The following is a 17,327-nucleotide window of genomic DNA, read 5'->3' as shown; positions in this document are numbered from 1 at the left end:
CGATGTTTGCAATATGCTTTCAGTTCTGTCAGGCAATGCCTCTGGTGCTCCATAGACAAACACAGGGCCCGACACCTGAAGCCGCCTGACAGGTATGCAGCATGGACGGGGGAACACAGCAAGATGCGTTCCCCTGTCTTTGCCGGTCCGACGAATCAAATCATCCGACTGTGAATGGTCCCATTCAAATGAATGGGGTCGGTTCTGGTTTCATTTTCACTCCGGCACAGCTTCTGCAGTGCTGGAGGGAATTGACAATGGATGCCGCATATATGTAAAGGGGGCCTTAGCGGTTTAAAGTGAAGCCTAGCGGTGAGTGCGTATAACTGTGTCTCTTCTATGCTATTTATATTTAGTGACTTAGTGCTTTCTGGTTCCCAGCACCGCCAGACCCGCACACTCAGGACTTCAGTCTCCTGCTGTGATAGAGGTACGGCAGCCCAGTGACCCTGACTATTTTATAACAATAGTGCCACTATACCTTTTGAAGTTATATTATGAACTACCCTAACATTACAACCCCTGTAGCACAGTCAAATGAAGAAAAAAATCCTGGAATACCCCTTTAAAAGTACGTGTTTTTGGATTGTTTTTATGCATGTTATTTTTGTTTTTTTACTAGCATTTTTACATGTTTGTTCAAATCAGGTCTTTGCTTGCAGTTTTCAAAATTATTTAGACCTGCTTACATGCAAAATCTTGGTCCTGAAGGGGAACTAGTAGCCTGCCCTGGAATAAACTGATGGCAGGTCTACACCCCCCTCTACATTTCTAAGTGTACAATCTTATCTCTGGTGTCAATGTTTCTGGCCAAAAAAGAGATGTTGATCTAGTGCCATGAAAGCTAAAACATCTTTCCTACCAAAATTAAACTGCTTCTGTTATATATATTTAGACTGAATCTGCAGATCTGCAGGTTACTAGCATTCTGTAATCACTAAAGCCTTGATGTTATGATGAATCTGTTGTCCAGTTGACCCATTGTCTTTACTAGAGATCATTGGGGTTCTATGCTTTGGGACAACTAGAGAAGTGCAACATGCCTCATTATTCTTGCCTTCAAATGTGACAGAAAACTCAGAGACCAATAATATACATTTTTCTTAATTTGAAGTGACTTGCACAACCATTACATTAGAAAAAGGCTGCTTTAAAAACCTACTAGGTCCTATATGGTAGTGACACCATTTTATTCTGCAGATGACCATAAATAATGTTAGATGAAGACATCTTTATGAGTGACATCCTCTGCAGAAATCTCTTGACTATTTCCTGAAGTATATTATTGATGCTTGCTGAAGTTGCTGTCACACACCTTTTTATCCACTGGCTATAAAAGCGGTTACTCAGGTGTCGGCTTATGTTTACTCGGGGTTCGCTGTGAAGTTCATGACAAGATCAGACATGGACTTTTGCCTTCTCACGCTTCATTGCTTTTAAAGCGTACCTGTCATATCACAAGAAAAAGAAATGCTTATGTTACTGAATAGGTCACATAGATGCTTTACATGTCTCTTTATATGTCTAGCATCTGTATTTGGCTAACAAATCCCTCTGTTCTGCTACTCGCTCATTCTGACATCCACTGCTCAGGAAGGGGAGTGTTCAAGGCAAGCACTGACTTTGCCCTCACTCACCATGCATTCACTTACTCCCTGAGTCTGCTGTGCAGTGCTGGGTCTTTTCATCTGATCACTGCCGGCTGCTTTGGAGGGAGGAGAAAACAGGGAAAAGGTGTGGGGCGCGTTCTGGCATAGTACGTTGGTTCTTTGATGGTTAAAAGACAAGAGAGGAAGGGGAAAACCCACCACCACACCTTATGTGGTGGTACTGACCTCTAGGAGCTGTGCGTCGGATAGGGCACGACTCTGTCAGGGGGTCACAAATTGTGGTGGGCTGTTACAGCTTGCTGCTTGGTGCCCCCTTTTCTGTCGCCCCCAAAAGAGGGGTTACGGAAAAGACAATAAAGGAAGTGGAAGCAGTGAAAATGCGGGGGTTCTGTCTTCCAAGCGCTACTGTGGTTGTGAAAATTTGTCAAGATGCCAATAGGTACACAGGATTTTTATTTGTACATAAAATGTACAACTGGACAACGCATTTCGGTGTGTTCTCATGCCTTTCTCAGGTCCACAACAACTTTAAAAATACATATAAACATATATGCAACTTGAAGGTAAAAATATACACACATATGCCCTGAAGTGGAGAGAAAAGAAGTCTTTTTAAAATGATGTGGGGTACATTAAAAAATCATGTTTATATCATGTAAACATAGATGGAATATGAAGATTAAAATGATCACATAGTGATAGAAAAAGCAATACTTTCAGGAAGCGACTACTAGTTACGGTGAGTGATCATATGGCTTGATGGCACAGAGTACAGTTCATTACTGAATCATCATGAAGCGTTGGTGGTAATAGTGTGTGTTACATGTAAGTAAAAAATTGTGCTGGTATTTGTGGATTTATGTAGTGTGAAATCCTGTAGGTAAACAATATGCTGACATGTGTGGCCTTGGAATAATTAGGTAGGATGGTTGGATATAGGTATATCAGGGATGGGGGCTAGCCAAGGTGGTGGTACATATTTGTAGTAATCTGGATCCAGAGAGAGACTGAAAGGAATGGTTACCTTACTTTTAGAGTATCCTGTTGTTAAGCTCCTGTGTGTTGGCGGCAACTAGATGTAATGGCATGCCGCTAACACACGGGAGCTCAAGAACGGGACACTCTAAAAGTAACCATTCCTTTCAGTATCTCTCTATGGATCCAGATTACTACAAATATGTACCCCCGCCTCAGCTAGTCCCCATCCCTGATATACCTATATCCAGCCACCCTACCTAATGATTCCTAGGCCACACGTGTCAGCATATTGTTTACAGGATTTCACACTACAGAAATCCACATATACCAGCACAATTTTTTACTTACATGTAACACACACTATTACCACCAACACTTCATGATGATTCAGTAATGAACTGTACTCTGTGCCATCAAGCCATATGATCACTCATCGTAACTAGTAGTCGCTTCCTGAAAGAATTGCTTTTTCTATCACTGTGATCATTTTAATCTTCATATTCCATCTATGTTTACATGATATAAACATGATTTTTTATGTACCCCACATCATTTTAAAGACTTCTTTTCTCTCCACTTTGTGGCATTTGTATATTTTTACCTGCAAGTTACATATATGTTTATATGTATTTTTACAGTTGTTGTTGTGGACCTGAGGAAGGCGTGAGAACATGCCGAAACGCGTTGTCCAGTTGTACCTTTTAATGTACAAATAAAAGAATCCTGTGTACCTATTGGCATCTTGACTCATTTTTACAACCACAGTAGAGCTTGGAAAACGGAACCCCCGCATTTTCTGTGCTTCCACTTCCTTAATTGCAAGCTGCTTTGTAACCCCTTTCTCTCTTTGTTCAGACACTAGTCTGATAGACAAGACAGGAGTGAGAACAGATTGCTAGTCCTGCCCTCTAGTCCTGGGGACCACAAGTGTTTTTTTTTTTTTTTTTCTTTTTAAATATGGTAAGCCATAATTTCTATAAAAGGTAGGTAACATTTTCTTATGAAGTATATTAAAAAGGTTAATGTTTTACCAAGATGTACAACGTGTACAAAATGTTTTTTATTCTGACAGTGCACATTTAACCACTTCTAAAGGGAATTCACTAATACAAAACCGTTCTGTCCTTTCTTTAGAGTTAATGGAAAGACTGGGCTCTGTTTTTACATTGTGAATCTTAAACATCTTCAGCTTCTTTATTCCTCATAACTTTGCTCCAGCCTACTTATTTTTTTCTTTAAATATAACAGATTATTTCCTTCTTAGTGCACATCCCAGAAAAGTGTTTTACAGTGAAATCTGTTAATGATATGTGGGAGACTGCGGTCTGTAGAACTGAATGTTTCCCCCTTATGTCATGGCTTCCTAGTCTAGTGCTTCTACTACTGTATATTACTTATGCCACACAGCCCTATTGACTCATCATTGTGTTTCTTCTCTGGTTTAGGCTTTATTGCAAATCTCACCTTACAGAGGGAGTTCTTTCCAAATGAAGAAGATGAGACTGGAGCAGCCAAAGCATTAATGCGCCTCCAGGACACCTACAGGCTGGATCCAGATGTCATAGCAAAAGGAGTGTTGCCAGGTTTGTTCTACAAATGAGTTCTCGCATGGCCTGAGCTCTTTACTGGATGAATGTTACTTTCATTAGTGGTTAAATCTTTCCAAAACATGGAATTCCCTTTTTTCACTTTCCCATGGGATTCGCCATCCTTATGAAGAATACATTTCTCAAAGATTCTAAATTTCACAGAATAACATTATTAGTACTTTTATTATACGCTGACCAACCGTAACATTAAAACCAGGTGATGTTAATAATTTGAATTATCTTTGGCAAGGGTCATCCTACACTTCCTGCTGGCTTTCACCATAACTTGCTTCAAGTTTCTGTTCTCTTTATTTTCCTCTGCATTAGGATAGTTTTGTAGTGTGCTTATGGCTAAAATTTTAAAAATAAAGAATATATATATTTTATTTATTTTGTTACAACGGCTTTTGACAAGCGTTGAGGTTTCAAAAGGGCCCAATAATGAGGACTGAATCAAAGCATCATCGAAACAGCAGGTCTGTGGGGTATTCGCAGTATGCATTGTTTGGCACCTCCCTAACAAGGTCATGTCATGTCAGTGTTGTGTGTGAGGAATGAAGACTAGCCTGTCTGGTTTCATTCTACAAGAGTTACTGTAGCACAGATTAAAAAAGGTAATACAGACCAAGTCCATCTCATCATGCCAACAGTGTAAATTTATGGCAGTATAATGCCTATCCATCCTTGCAGAATTATATAGGAATAATTTAAAGAATAAGACTGCTGTTTAAGGTGTTTACTTGGCCTCCAAATTCCCCACATTTCCAACCCAAAATCTGTGGAGTGTGCTAGAAACACAGATCCAATCCATGGAGGCTGCATCCTAAAACTTTAAGAGGATCTACTGCTAGCATCCCTATGCCGTTTTCCATAGGACACCTTTTGTAGGTCTATGCCTCAATAGTTTGTTGCAGTTTTGTTGGGGACCTGCAAAATGTTAGGCAGAGGTGGTTTTGATGTTCTGATCAATATACACTGCTCAAAAAATAAAGGGACCACTAAGATAACACATCCTAGATCTGATTGAATGAACTAATTGTAAGAAATACTTTCGTCTTTACATAGTTGAATGTGTTGACAACAAAATCACACAAAAATTATCAATAGAAATCAAATTTATCAACCTATGGAGGTCTGGATATGGAGTCACACTCAAAATCAAAGTGGAAAACCACACTACAGGCTGATCCAACTTTGATGTAATGTCCTTTCAACAAGTCAAAATGAAACTCAGAAGTGTGTGTGGCCTCCACGTGCCCGTATGACCTCCCTACAATGTCTGGGCATGCTCCTGATGAGGTGGTGGATGGTCTCTTGAGGGATGTCCTGCCAGACCTGGACTAAAGCATCTGCCAACTCCTGCACAGTCTGTGATGCAACGTGGCGTTGGTGGTTGGAGCGATACATGATGTCCCAGATGTGCTGGTCTGGGGAACGGGCGGACCAGTCTATAGCATCAATGCCTACCTCTTTCAGGAACTGCTGACACACTCCAGCCACATAAGGTCTGGCATTATCTTGCATTAGGAGGAACCCAGGGCCAACCGCACCAGCATATGGTCTCATATCTCGGTACCTAATGGCAGTCAGGTAACCTCTGGCAAGCACTTGGATGGCTGTGTGGCCCCCCAAAGAAATGCCACAGCCAAACTGGTCATGCTGGAAGATGTTGCAGGCAGCAGAACATTCTCCACAGTATCTCCAGACTCTCGCACGTCTGTCAGATGTGCACAGGGCGCCAGTGGCAAATTTGCCAATCTTGGTGTTCTCTGGCAAATGCCAAACGTCCTGCATGGTGTTGGGCTGTAAGCACAACCCCCACCTGTGGATGTCGAGCCCTCATAGTGTGTTTCTGACTGTTTGAGTGGACACATGCACATTTATGGCCTGCTGTAGGTCATTTTGCAGGGCTCTAACAGTGCTCCTATCCTTGCACAAAGGCGGAGGTACCTGCTGCTGGGTTGTTGCCCTCCTAAGGCCTCCTCCACGTCTCCTAATGTACTGGCCTGTCTCCTGGTAACGCCTCCTTGCTCTGGACACTACACAGCAAACCTTCTTGCCACTGCCAGCATTAAAAAGTGACCAAAACATCAGCCAGGAAGCAGAACCACTCTTTTATTGGGGGTGACTTGCTTTTTTAAATTTTTTTATTTAAATTTTAATACATACAAAATCCATTATTACTTACAGCATTATCAACCCCCCCCCCCCCCCCCTTTTCCCTCCCTCCCCTTAAGACAGCCTGCCCGGAATCCATTATCTTCCTTCCTTTCCCTACTTCTCTCTTACTCTTTTCTCCTTTTCACTATCTCCTTTCTCCCAGGGTAGCCATTTATTCTCATTTTTTTTATTTCTTTCACTGTCCTTAAACAGCAACAACTCATAAGTTCTAACCTTATTTGTACCTCCTAACCATTCTTCCCTTGATGGAACCGCTGGGGCCAACCATTTCCTGAGAATCAAATTCTTTGCCACTCCTAATACTCCAAGTATAAGATCAGTATGCTTAGTTCCCGCTATCTCTAGTCCATAAATTGCGACCTTAGGTTCAAAGAGCAATGCCACACCTATTCTATCTTTAATAGTTTCAAACACCACACTCCAAAATTTTTGCAACTTCGTGCAATTCCATATCATGTGTAACCAATTAACTCCCTCAAACCCACACTTGGGGCATTGTGCATTTTCCCTAACATTAATTTTATAGAGAAATTGCGGTGAGTACTGTTCCCGATTTACTTACATCAAGAAAGACACCCTATTATTTGCATTAATTGTTGTTCTTCTAATATTCTTTAACACCAGTTTCCACTCTTCTTCTGAAATTCCACCTATATCAAGTGGCTGTCCTAACCGTTTTACTACGTCCTCCCAACCCTTCTGACCTAACATTTTATATAGTGTACTCATTATTTTCTTTTTTTCCCCTGTGCATTTTTTATATATTCTGTAATGTGATAACACTTTACCTTTAATTTTTCTTTCGGTTCTTCTTGTCCCAAGGCATCCTTTAACTGTACATAACCAAAATAATTACTATTTTTTAAATTAAAGCGTTCACTCAGACACTCTCAATCTATTATCTTCCCATTTGTGCAAACCTGCTCTACCAACCTAATTCCTTTATCTTCCCAATTCAAATATTCAGCGATTTTCTTTATTTCTGGGAAGTTCTCATTTTCCCATAAGGGGGTACACCACACACTACTTGTTATCCCTATTGCTGACTTCATACTGTCCCATACTTGTACCAATAATTCTTTAGCTATGTTCTCCTCTTCTGCGTCCTTCTTCAAACTCCCACTCTCCAACCACTCCCATATGGACCCGTATTTCTTACGCCCCCTTTCCAAATAATCCAACAATGTTTGTTGCCCTTGGATAACCAATGTTAGTTGGGATGCTATGAAATATTGATGGAAGTTAGGGAGACCCAGCCCTCCTTCCTCTAAGGGATGGTACAGATATTGACTCTTGATCCTAACTCTTTTTCCTCCCCATATAAGATTATTTAATATGCTTTCCAATTTTTTAAACCAAGTGTTTTTAATCCATATGGGAGAAGCTCTCAAATAATGCGTTATCATGGGGAGTAATACCATTCTCAGCAGTCCTATTCTATCTGCCATTCCTAATCTATTTTCCTTTTGTGAGTTCTTCCTGAGCTTTCTCAATGCTCTGTAGTTTACCGTCCATCTGGGGCACCATGTTCTCTATTTTTTCCCACTCTTTCTTTTACCTTTTTTTATATTTTCACAGATAAAGCTCACGTCTGAGCGGAGACTGCCCACTTGTACTGTTAAATCTTCTAGTGCTTTATTACTTTTTTCCACACCACTTAATATAGAAGTTAGTATAGAATTATTAACGTCTTCACTCTCTCTCCTCTGTTACTCCTTCCTCCTGAAGGGCTACGTATCTAGAGCCATACATGCTGTCCCCATGTCTTTGTGTTCTAGTTTTTATTGTTTCTTTAGGTGATTTTAGAAATGTATCCAGTTTACCTTCTTCTCCTGTAACATTCCCGTCTGATCTCCTAGGCTGGATCTTGGGAGCCATATTAATTTGTTTTGGCTTTTATATGTTATACCCAAGGAAAATACCTGCACAGAGAAGAAGCAACAAAAGTCCATGGTATTTTCTTACCATTCCCACCCTTGAGGCCTGAAAGTTCTACACATTAATTTAAAAAGTAATAGACTTACAGTTCCGTTGTTCAATTCTCTTCAGGCTCTAAGCTGTAAATCTTAATGCAAACGTCCTGCAAAAAATCATACACCATTCATTAACAGAGAGTTACTTCTCATCTTTCTTCAGTGGGTTATTTTATAGATTCAGACTGAGCAGTTCTTTTCAATATTCACCTCCTCCTCTCTACCGATGCCTTCAATTAACACGTTTTAGTTTAACCTTGTGGGTGGCTGAAAGTTCTTTCCCCCTCCGTCCCCTGTAAATCCATATACAGACATCATTTAGCGGCTTTTTTTAAATTTTTTTTTATATCCGACATCAGATATGATTATATAATTGGTCATGCAGTCTGCAGATCATATTCACATATACTCCTAGCGACATTATCCATATAGACTATAGAGGAGGGGTAGCTGGAGGATTTTAAGGGATATTGGGGGGGGGGGGGTGTCACTTGTTAGTTCCATATCTGTGACAACTCCAATACACCTCTTGCCCCCCCCCCAGCGCTCTCAATACAGTAGCTCATCCAGATTTCTCATTAAGTCCTCGCATGCTTATCCTGGCATCTGTAGCCAGAGAGGGTAAGTATACACGAATAAGGTTTTCATAAACTGCCATCGCCAGCCTTCATTCAGAAAGAACGTTACTGCAAAAGACCTCAGTAAAGAGGAGTGGATTCAAGCTCACCGCCTCGTGGTCTCTTCCCACCACGCTGATCCCGGCGACTGGTTCCCGGGCTCCCGGAGCGGCTAGCATCTTCCGTCTCGCTGTAAGCCCGCTCACGTGATCCCCCAAGCTGCTTTGCACCGCTCGCGCTTGCTTCCTGCCACTCCGCCGCCTCCTCTTCTTCCTGCCGGATCTCTTTTCTGAAGCCTGGGTGCCTCTCAACCCGTGCACCTCCGCCACTGTCCACCACAGCGAAACCGCCACACTTCTTCCCGTGTCGGGGGAGGGAGAGAGCCCTGGAGCGGACGGAGCTGACGAGATCACATCCTCTCGTCACGTGATCACCAGTGAATGCCCGGGGGGTGTCTTGCTAATTGCATATAATTTCCACCTGTTGTCTGTTCTATTTGCACAACAGCATGTGAAATTGATTGTCAATCAGTGTTGCTTCCTGAGTGGACAGTGGGATTTCACAGAAGTGTGATTGACTTGGAGTTACGTTGTGTTGTTTAAGTGTTCCCTTAATTTTTTTGGGCAGACTCACTGTTGACTTTAAAAGTCCAGGAACACAGCCAGGCCCTCCAGAGAAAAGACCGGGATGGTGTATTACTGTTGCTGCCGTCCTGATTGCTGTATACATATCTCTCAATGAACCATATGACTTCCTGCTTACCGGACAGTTATTGGCACAAGCTGCTGGATGCTAGCCGATCCAGCTTACATTTGCAGGGAGTGTCAGGGCGCTTTATTTCCCTCTGTAACTAAGGGTAACAGGTCACTCCCAGTTATAATAAAAATGTATTTCAATGGGAAAATGCCAAACCCAAGGTTTTGTGACCTGCTTAGGGGCACATATTAAATAAAGAAAAAGTTGGGGGAGGGGGATTAAGTATGCTTCTATGCCTATGGTTTGTGCAAAAATTTGTGACTTTTTCTATTTATTTTTTGCCAGCTACCTAGCAAGTAGGTGAGGCTTAGTCTAAAAGGAGACATGACCTCTGTGCTTGCCAAATTTACTACAATATAGGGTAAAAAGATAGTGTATCTGAAGTGTTTCATTAGTGTAATCGCAGAGAAGAGGGATTAGAGCTATAAAGGAAATAGGATAGATGTGTTCTGAAATACATGACCAAATCTTCTATAACCACTGTTTTTGGGGGTGTCCAAGCTATATCCACATATTTGAACAAAGGCAGGAATAGTAAGAATGTATTGACTCTGTCTGTAGTGTCTGTTGGGCATTTGCCAGGAAAGATCATGGCATAAACATCAAGTAGGATCCCACCCGGATGTTCCCATCCAAGTAAATGGTGTCTCCCTCAAGTCTCCATCAGACTGATATAAATAGGTATACCCCATATCGCCTGTATGGAATAGCAGTCTGATGCGCTGTTTCATACAGAGGCATACAATAGAAAAAATTTCCTCCATGGGACAAGTATTCATTTTTTTCCCTTCTTTTTCTCTCCCATCTGTTTGCCTATGGGACAACGGTGTCATATGTATACAGTAGTATAATTTATTTACATCTTACTTCGGTCTACACTACACAGCTGGTGTATGTAGAACCCGGTGTGTATTTATGGTATATTTTTTGTAACTTGGTTGATCCCGCAGCCCTTGGTTGCTTTTTAATTATTTTCTGCTATTTTTATATTTTAGGCACCAAGTATGTCTCGTCTTTATCTGCAGCGGATTGCTTTGGCATGGGAAAGATTGCATACCATGATGGGGACTATTACCATACTGTTCTGTGGATGCAGGAAGCGCTCAAGCTGCTAGATGAAGGGGAAGAGTCTACCATATCTAAAGTGGATGTTCTTGACTACCTCAGTTACACTGTTTTCCAGTTGGGAGACATTGATCGGGCGGTAGAGCTCACAAGAAGACTGCTAGTATTAGGTAAGGAAAGGCACACAATAATCTGTATCTACCAGTATGCATGTGTTATCACTTTAGCTCTACCTATTTTCTCTTTTCTCTACCTATTTTCTCTATGGACTAGTGTCAGGAGCTACAAGACTTTTGCTGCTCCCATAGCAACCAGACAGCTCTAATTTTTTTAGAACATTTTTTTTTTTTTTTTACTATTGTCATGGGACAAAAGTTTTCACACAGCCTTATTTTGATAAAGGACTCACAAACCGACTGTGAAAGTCTCTGTGTGTCCTTTATCAGGCTAAGGCTGCACGAAAAGTCTTGTCCCATGACTGGTTTGGGAATAGACGTGAAAAAGCATGCTGTTGGGACTCTGTTACATAGTATGTGCAGTTAATTTGTTAAGATGGCAATAAAAGTAATGCCTATCAAATTTATCTGGAGGCTAACAATGAACTCTGTCTGTAGCATCCTTAATTTTAACAAAATGAGCAAGTAATGAAATGATGTAATATTCTTATCTTGTATATAACTATTTTATCTGAATGGTCACTATTGTCTAAATAAACTATGTATTGCACAGTGCCAGATACAATATTTCTATGGTACCTAATGTCTTCTCATCTGAAGCAAAAAAAAAAAATGTAAAAAAACACAGGGCATTTTTGTTTATGACCTCCTTTATACAGTCATGGCCTCAAATGTTGGCACCCCTGAAATTTTTCTAGAAAACAAAGTATTTCTCACAGAAAAGGATTGTAGTAACACGTTTTGCTATACACCTGTTTATTCCCTCTGTGTGTATTGGAACTAAACCAAAGAAGGGAGGAAAAAAAGCAAATTGGACATAATGTCGCACCAAACTCCAAAAATGGGCTTGACAAAATTATTGGCACCCTTTCAAAATTATGGAAAAATAAGATTGTTTCAAGCATGTGATTCTCCTTTAAACTCACCTGGGGCAAGTAACAGGTGTGGGCAATAAAAAAAAAAAAAAGCAAACCTGAAAGGAGAGAAGTTCATTTTTGCATTATTTGTCTGTTTGTGCCATACTAAGCATGGACAACAGAAAGAGAAGAGAACTGTCTGAGGACTTGAGAACCAGAATTTTGGAAAAATATCAACAATCTCAAGGTTACAAGTCCATCTCCAGAGATCTAGATTTGCCTTTGTCCACAGTGCGCAACATTATCGAGAAGCTTGCAACCCATGGCACTGTAGCGAATCTCCCTGGGTGTAGACGTAAAAGAATATTGATGAAAGGTGCCAATGCAGGATAGTCCGGATGGTGGCTAAGCAGCCCCAAACAAGTTCCAAAGATATTCAAGCTGTCCTACAGGCTCAGGGAGCATCAGTGTCAGCGCGAACTATCCGTCAACATTCGAATTAGATGAAATGCTATGGCAGAAGACCCAGGAGGACCCCACTGCTGACACAGAGACATAAAAAATCAAGACTTTTTATGAACTTGAGTAAGTCTTGAGTAAGCCAAAATCCTTCTGGGAAAACATCTTGTGGACAGATGAGGCCAAGATAGAGCTTTTGGTAAAGCACATCATTCTATAGTTTACCGAAAATGGAATGAGGCCAACAAAGAAAAGAACACAGTACCTATACTTAAATATAGTGGAGGTTCAATGATTATTTGGGGTTGTTTTGCCTCTGGCACTGGGTGCCTTGAAGGCATCATGAAATCTGAGGATTACCAATGGATTTTGGGTCGCACTGTACAGCCCTGTGTCAGAAAGCTGGGTTTGCGTCTTCCAGCAGGACATTGACCCCAAACATACGACAAAAATCGTCCAGAAAGGGATGGCAACAAAGCACTGGAGAGTTCTGAAGTGGCCAGCAATGAGTCCAGATCTAAATCCCATTGAACACCTGTGGAGAGATCTTAAAATTTCTGTTGGTTATAGGAAGCGACTGATTTCAGTTATTTTTTCCAAAGGGTGTGCAACCAAATATTAATGTTAAGGGTGCCAATAATTTTGGCCAGCACATTTTTGGAGTTTGGTGTGACATTATGTCCAATTTGTTTAGTTTTTTTTCCTCCCTTTTTTTGGTTTAGTTCCAATACACACAAAGGGAATAAACGTGTATAGCAAAACATATGTCACTTCAATCCATTTCTGTGAGAAATACTTCATCTTCTTGAAAATTTTCGGGGGTGCCAACATTTACAGCCATGACTGTATGTTAGTAGATCTACTGCAATATTATTCAAAACAACACTATTTGATACCCAAACCACCCAGGGAGACCTCACTCATCTGATAAAGGGAAGACTGTCAAAGTGTCTACTGCACCTGCAGAGGGAGCTCCGCATTGGGGTTTGGGTAGCAGTAAAGTCTGATCAGGCATTGTGCCGTGTACACATCGAATAATTCTCCCTTCAGCCAGGCACACAGAGCAGCATCCGTAGCTCACGCCAGCTGGTGGGTGGAGGCTACGGGACAGGCATCCAGGAACTCCAGGGTGAGCTGCAGGCAGTGGAAGGAAGAACAGAAGGTGCCAATACCAGCAGCCACTGCTCACTATTCTTGAATTGGTAGAGGATGTCACAGCCCCTTTAGGATCAGGGTCGGGGCCATTTTAAAAGCAGCGACCAGTCTCTGTCATCCTGTTCAGCCCAGTTCACTTTCACCAGCTTTATGTGATGGCATAGCAGTAAGGCGTAGGTTTTGGCCAAACAAGAGAAAATAAGGAAGGGCATTTTGAGTGTACTGCTGGCAACCAGCTCAGCTGTGTCCCACCACCTGAAATAGCTGTGCACCTGGATGGAGCACTCATAGGCTCTGAAACAGGGAGAGCACTAAAACCACTGCCTCAAAGGTTAATCTAACAAAACAAAGCAGGTTTTTAAAAATCTTTTGAATTGGCAAGTATGTCGTAAAGGTTTTTTTTTTTTTTTTTTCATTGTAGCAATAAAATAGAAGTTACCACTGCACTGCGATAAAGCAGTAACTTTTCAGGCTATTGAGCTGGAAGGGTAGAACATGGTAGAACACAGAGTTTTCTTATTAACTGAAAATGTTCTTTGTGTGTTTTTATATAAATTGTAAAAGATAAACTGTTTTATAACAAGGCTATAAGTATGTCTAGGAAGTTCAGCAGTATTCATTCTTTAATTCTGTAGATTCCAGTCATGATCGTGCAGGAACAAATCTGAGATATTTTGAAAAACTACTGGAGAAACAGAGATTTGAGGTGAAAGTTAACAAGACTGCAGACAAGGAACCTCCCACCGCAAATTCTGGTGTCTACTCCAGACCCCTGGACTACTTGCCAGAGCGGGACACTTATGAAGCCTTGTGCCGTGGAGAAGGATTAAAAATGGTAATTTGATAACAGAATGGCCCTGGCCATGAAGTGTTAAAGGGGTACTCCGGTGGAAAACCTTTTATTTTATTTTATTTTTTTAAATCAACTGGTGCCAAAAAGTTAAACCGTTTTGTAAATGACGTCTATTAAAAAATATTAATCCTTCCAGTACTTATTAGCTGCTGTATACTAGAGAGGAAATTATTTTCTTTTTGGATTTCTTTTCTGCCTGGCCACAGTGTTGTCTGCTGACACCTCTGTTCATTTTAGGAACGGTCAAGAGCAGGAAAGGTTTGCTATGGGGATTTTCCCCATCTCTGGACAGTTCCTGACATGGACAGAGGTGTTAGCAGAGAGCACTGTGGACAGAAAGAAAGGAAATCCAAAAAGAAAAGAATTTCCTCTCTAGTATAGAGCAGTTAAGTACTGGAAGGATTAATATTTTTTATAGAAGTAATTTACAAATCTGTTTAACTTTTTGGCACCAGTTGATTTAAAAAAATAAAATTAAAGGTTTTCCACCGGAGTACCCCTTTAAACCAGTGCCTGGATTCTTCACAAACTCTGCGCATATGAGCGTATGTTAACACAGCTTGTTTTTCTAGGTGGGGAGATAGGGTGTGCAGTACATGGCAGAAATGCCTAAGGTAGTGTCTGATTTCTGCTGTGTTTTTTGACCTGTGCAGAGAAATAAGTTGACCGTTTGCCCATAGCAACCAATTAGAATTCTTCATTTATTTTTGATAAAGGCCTCTGAATAATGATAAAAGTGATCTGATTGGTTGCTGTAGGCAACTTTTCTTTTTTCCCCATGGCACAGTACAGTTCATATATCTTTCTGTGCTTCCATAATGTGGAAAAAAATATTTTAATCTCTGGTGCCATGTCTCAAAGAGGAGCTCCCAAGCCCCTGAACTGCTGAGAACTGGAACGCCTCTTCGGTCCTACTCCTATCCCTGTTCCGACAGACGGGGTTCAGCTTCCAGTACTGAGCCTTGTTTCCAAATCTTGTTCCTACTCTGTGCACACAAATTGTACACAGGTGTGAGATTTGGAAACAGGACTCTGCTTCCAGCTGATTGTCAATCAAGGGACGGGGATGGGAGGTGGGGCAAGGAGGCGTTCCAGGCTTCAGCACTCCAGGGTCTTGGGGGCACCTCTTTGATCCTTGGCATTAGATAATAAAAGTATTTTCTATGTTCTAGAAGCACAGATATATAAAAGGTACCATGCATCTCCTGATCTTAACAGCTATCTAAGGGTATGTTCACAGAGTGTGAACGGAATCTCCGCTCGCTGAATTCAGCGAGCGGAGATTCAGACTGGCAGCCGGCGGTAGGACCGCGCGGCACTGCGCCGTCACCATTGACGGCTATGCAGTGCTCGCGGACAATGAACATGTTCTTTCTTTGCGCAGAACAATTTCAGCGGCGGAATTGTCCGCCGCTGAAATTCCACAGTGTGAACGGGTCTCGCGGAGACCCATTCACACTAATGTTCAGTTCTCACTGCTGAATTCCATGGGGAATTCCGTAGTGTGAACATACCCTAACAGTGTCAGAAGTTTGGAAGGTGAATTCCCTTTTAAGGGCAGTGTTTTCAACTAGATTTCCTGGAATCTGAGCAGGGGTTCACCAAAGCACATCAGCAGCTGAAGCAGCCATCTTTCAGTTCGTCCATTGCTTATCTGATGTACAGGGGATAGTGGTTTTATTTGAAATCTGAATACTTTCTGTGTGTCCCCAGAGCTCATTGCTATCTCAGCGTACAGTAAAGTTTTTAGTCATCTACAAAACATTCAATATTCACAGAACACATAGGGGGAGATTTATCAAAACCTGTGCAGAGGAAAAGTTGACCAGTTGCCCATAGCAACCAATCATCTTGCTGCTTTCATTTTTAAAAAAGGCCTCTGAAAATTGAAAGAAGCAATCTGATTGGTTGCCATGGGCAACTGGTCAAATTTTCCTCTGGACAGGTTTTGATAAATCTCCCCCATAGATTGCAGCCACAACCATTCTAGGTATAGCAGAAAAAGCTGTATTTGACGATTGCATTTCTTTCACGTATTTCCACAGACACAAGTCCCACAACTAGAAAGCTAAGAAAATCTTTTTCTCTCCTCTTCTACTTAATATGTTTTCCTGCCATGGAAAGTGTTTGCCAGCTACAATGTTATTTTCTATTTATATTTGTAATATTTGTTACATTTTTTTACTTGTTAATTTAGGCCATTGTTTCCCAAGCATTGACGCTCCAGCTGTTGCAAAACTAGCATGCCTTGAAAACTTTTGACTGGCATGCTGGGAGTTGTACCTTTGCAACAGCTGAGGCTCCCTGTTTGGGAAAAACTTTTTTTTTTTTCTTATGACATTTTTAATGTCGTCGTCGCCCCCCCCCCCCCCCCCCCAAAAAAAAAACAAAAAAAACCTGTAAATACTGCAGGCACACTCACATCTGTATATGGGGAGCTTCATAAATGTTGGGATACTTTAACACATTTTTGCATTCTGCTGTAATGTCCTGTTTCAAGGTTAGAAAAAATAGTACCTATTTTGGGAGGCAAAATTTACATTAAAAGAGGATACAACAGGATGCCTATTCTGTTGCCATTGACTTTTTGATAAGACAAATTCCTGTTGCATCCTGTTTAAAGAGTATTTGTCACCAAACTTAACTTTTAATATATTAATCCTTATGCAATTATTAGACCCTTTTCTATTTTACTTGCTGTTAAAATTCTCAACCTTTTGTTTTAATTGTGATTGAAAAAAATGGCTCTGTTCTGTTCCCTGCACAAGTCAAACAGTTAGTTTGGTCTCCTCCCAGCCTGGCAGGAGACCAAACTCATGAAGTGTGTGAGGAGCATGTTGAGGCACAGCTCTTGCAGGCTTCAATGACATTGCACCTGCTGGGGAACACCCACTTTCTCCTGCCAGGAGCTGACACAATGTAAGCAAGGGAAAAGGTAGGACACAGAGACTTTTGAAGTTCGGAATTTTATTTATTTATTTAATTTTTTTTTTTAAAGAGGAACGGGTGTTAGGACTAGTTAGGGAATATAATCTAATTTATGTTTAAAATCTATACT

The 17,327-nt window shown here is 41.1% G+C and overlaps 1 protein-coding gene and 1 long non-coding RNA gene across 13 annotated transcripts in view; one reads left to right on the top strand and one right to left on the bottom strand.

The window, feature by feature from the left end:
- P4HA2 (prolyl 4-hydroxylase subunit alpha 2) overlaps positions 1-17,327 on the top strand; it is a 231,618-nt gene that overhangs the window by 148,588 nt on the left and 65,703 nt on the right. For all 11 annotated transcript variants that reach the window (XM_056575045.1, XM_056575050.1, XM_056575044.1 and 8 more), the window contains 3 exons: positions 4,034-4,171; positions 10,700-10,939; positions 14,052-14,251. In XM_056575045.1, the coding sequence (XP_056431020.1) occupies positions 4,034-4,171; positions 10,700-10,939; positions 14,052-14,251 (578 nt within the window). The remainder of the gene's footprint in view (positions 1-4,033; positions 4,172-10,699; positions 10,940-14,051; positions 14,252-17,327) is intronic.
- Positions 1,175-8,442, bottom strand: LOC130369611 (uncharacterized). 2 transcript variants are annotated; one of them, XR_008892836.1, is made up of 4 exons: positions 8,383-8,442; positions 8,182-8,280; positions 7,147-7,191; positions 1,175-1,447 (listed from the first exon to the last, which is right to left on the bottom strand). It is a non-coding gene; the product is annotated as an uncharacterized LOC130369611 (long non-coding RNA). The 2 variants fall into 2 exon arrangements; XR_008892837.1 differs by lacking the exon at positions 1,175-1,447 and adding an exon at positions 4,178-4,326.

Source organism: Hyla sarda, chromosome 4, assembly GCF_029499605.1.
Source record: "Hyla sarda isolate aHylSar1 chromosome 4, aHylSar1.hap1, whole genome shotgun sequence".
In the NCBI taxonomy this organism is placed as follows: domain Eukaryota; kingdom Metazoa; phylum Chordata; class Amphibia; order Anura; family Hylidae; genus Hyla; species Hyla sarda.
Note: the sequence above shows the minus strand (reverse complement) of the source record. Positions and strands in the feature narration are given on the sequence as shown.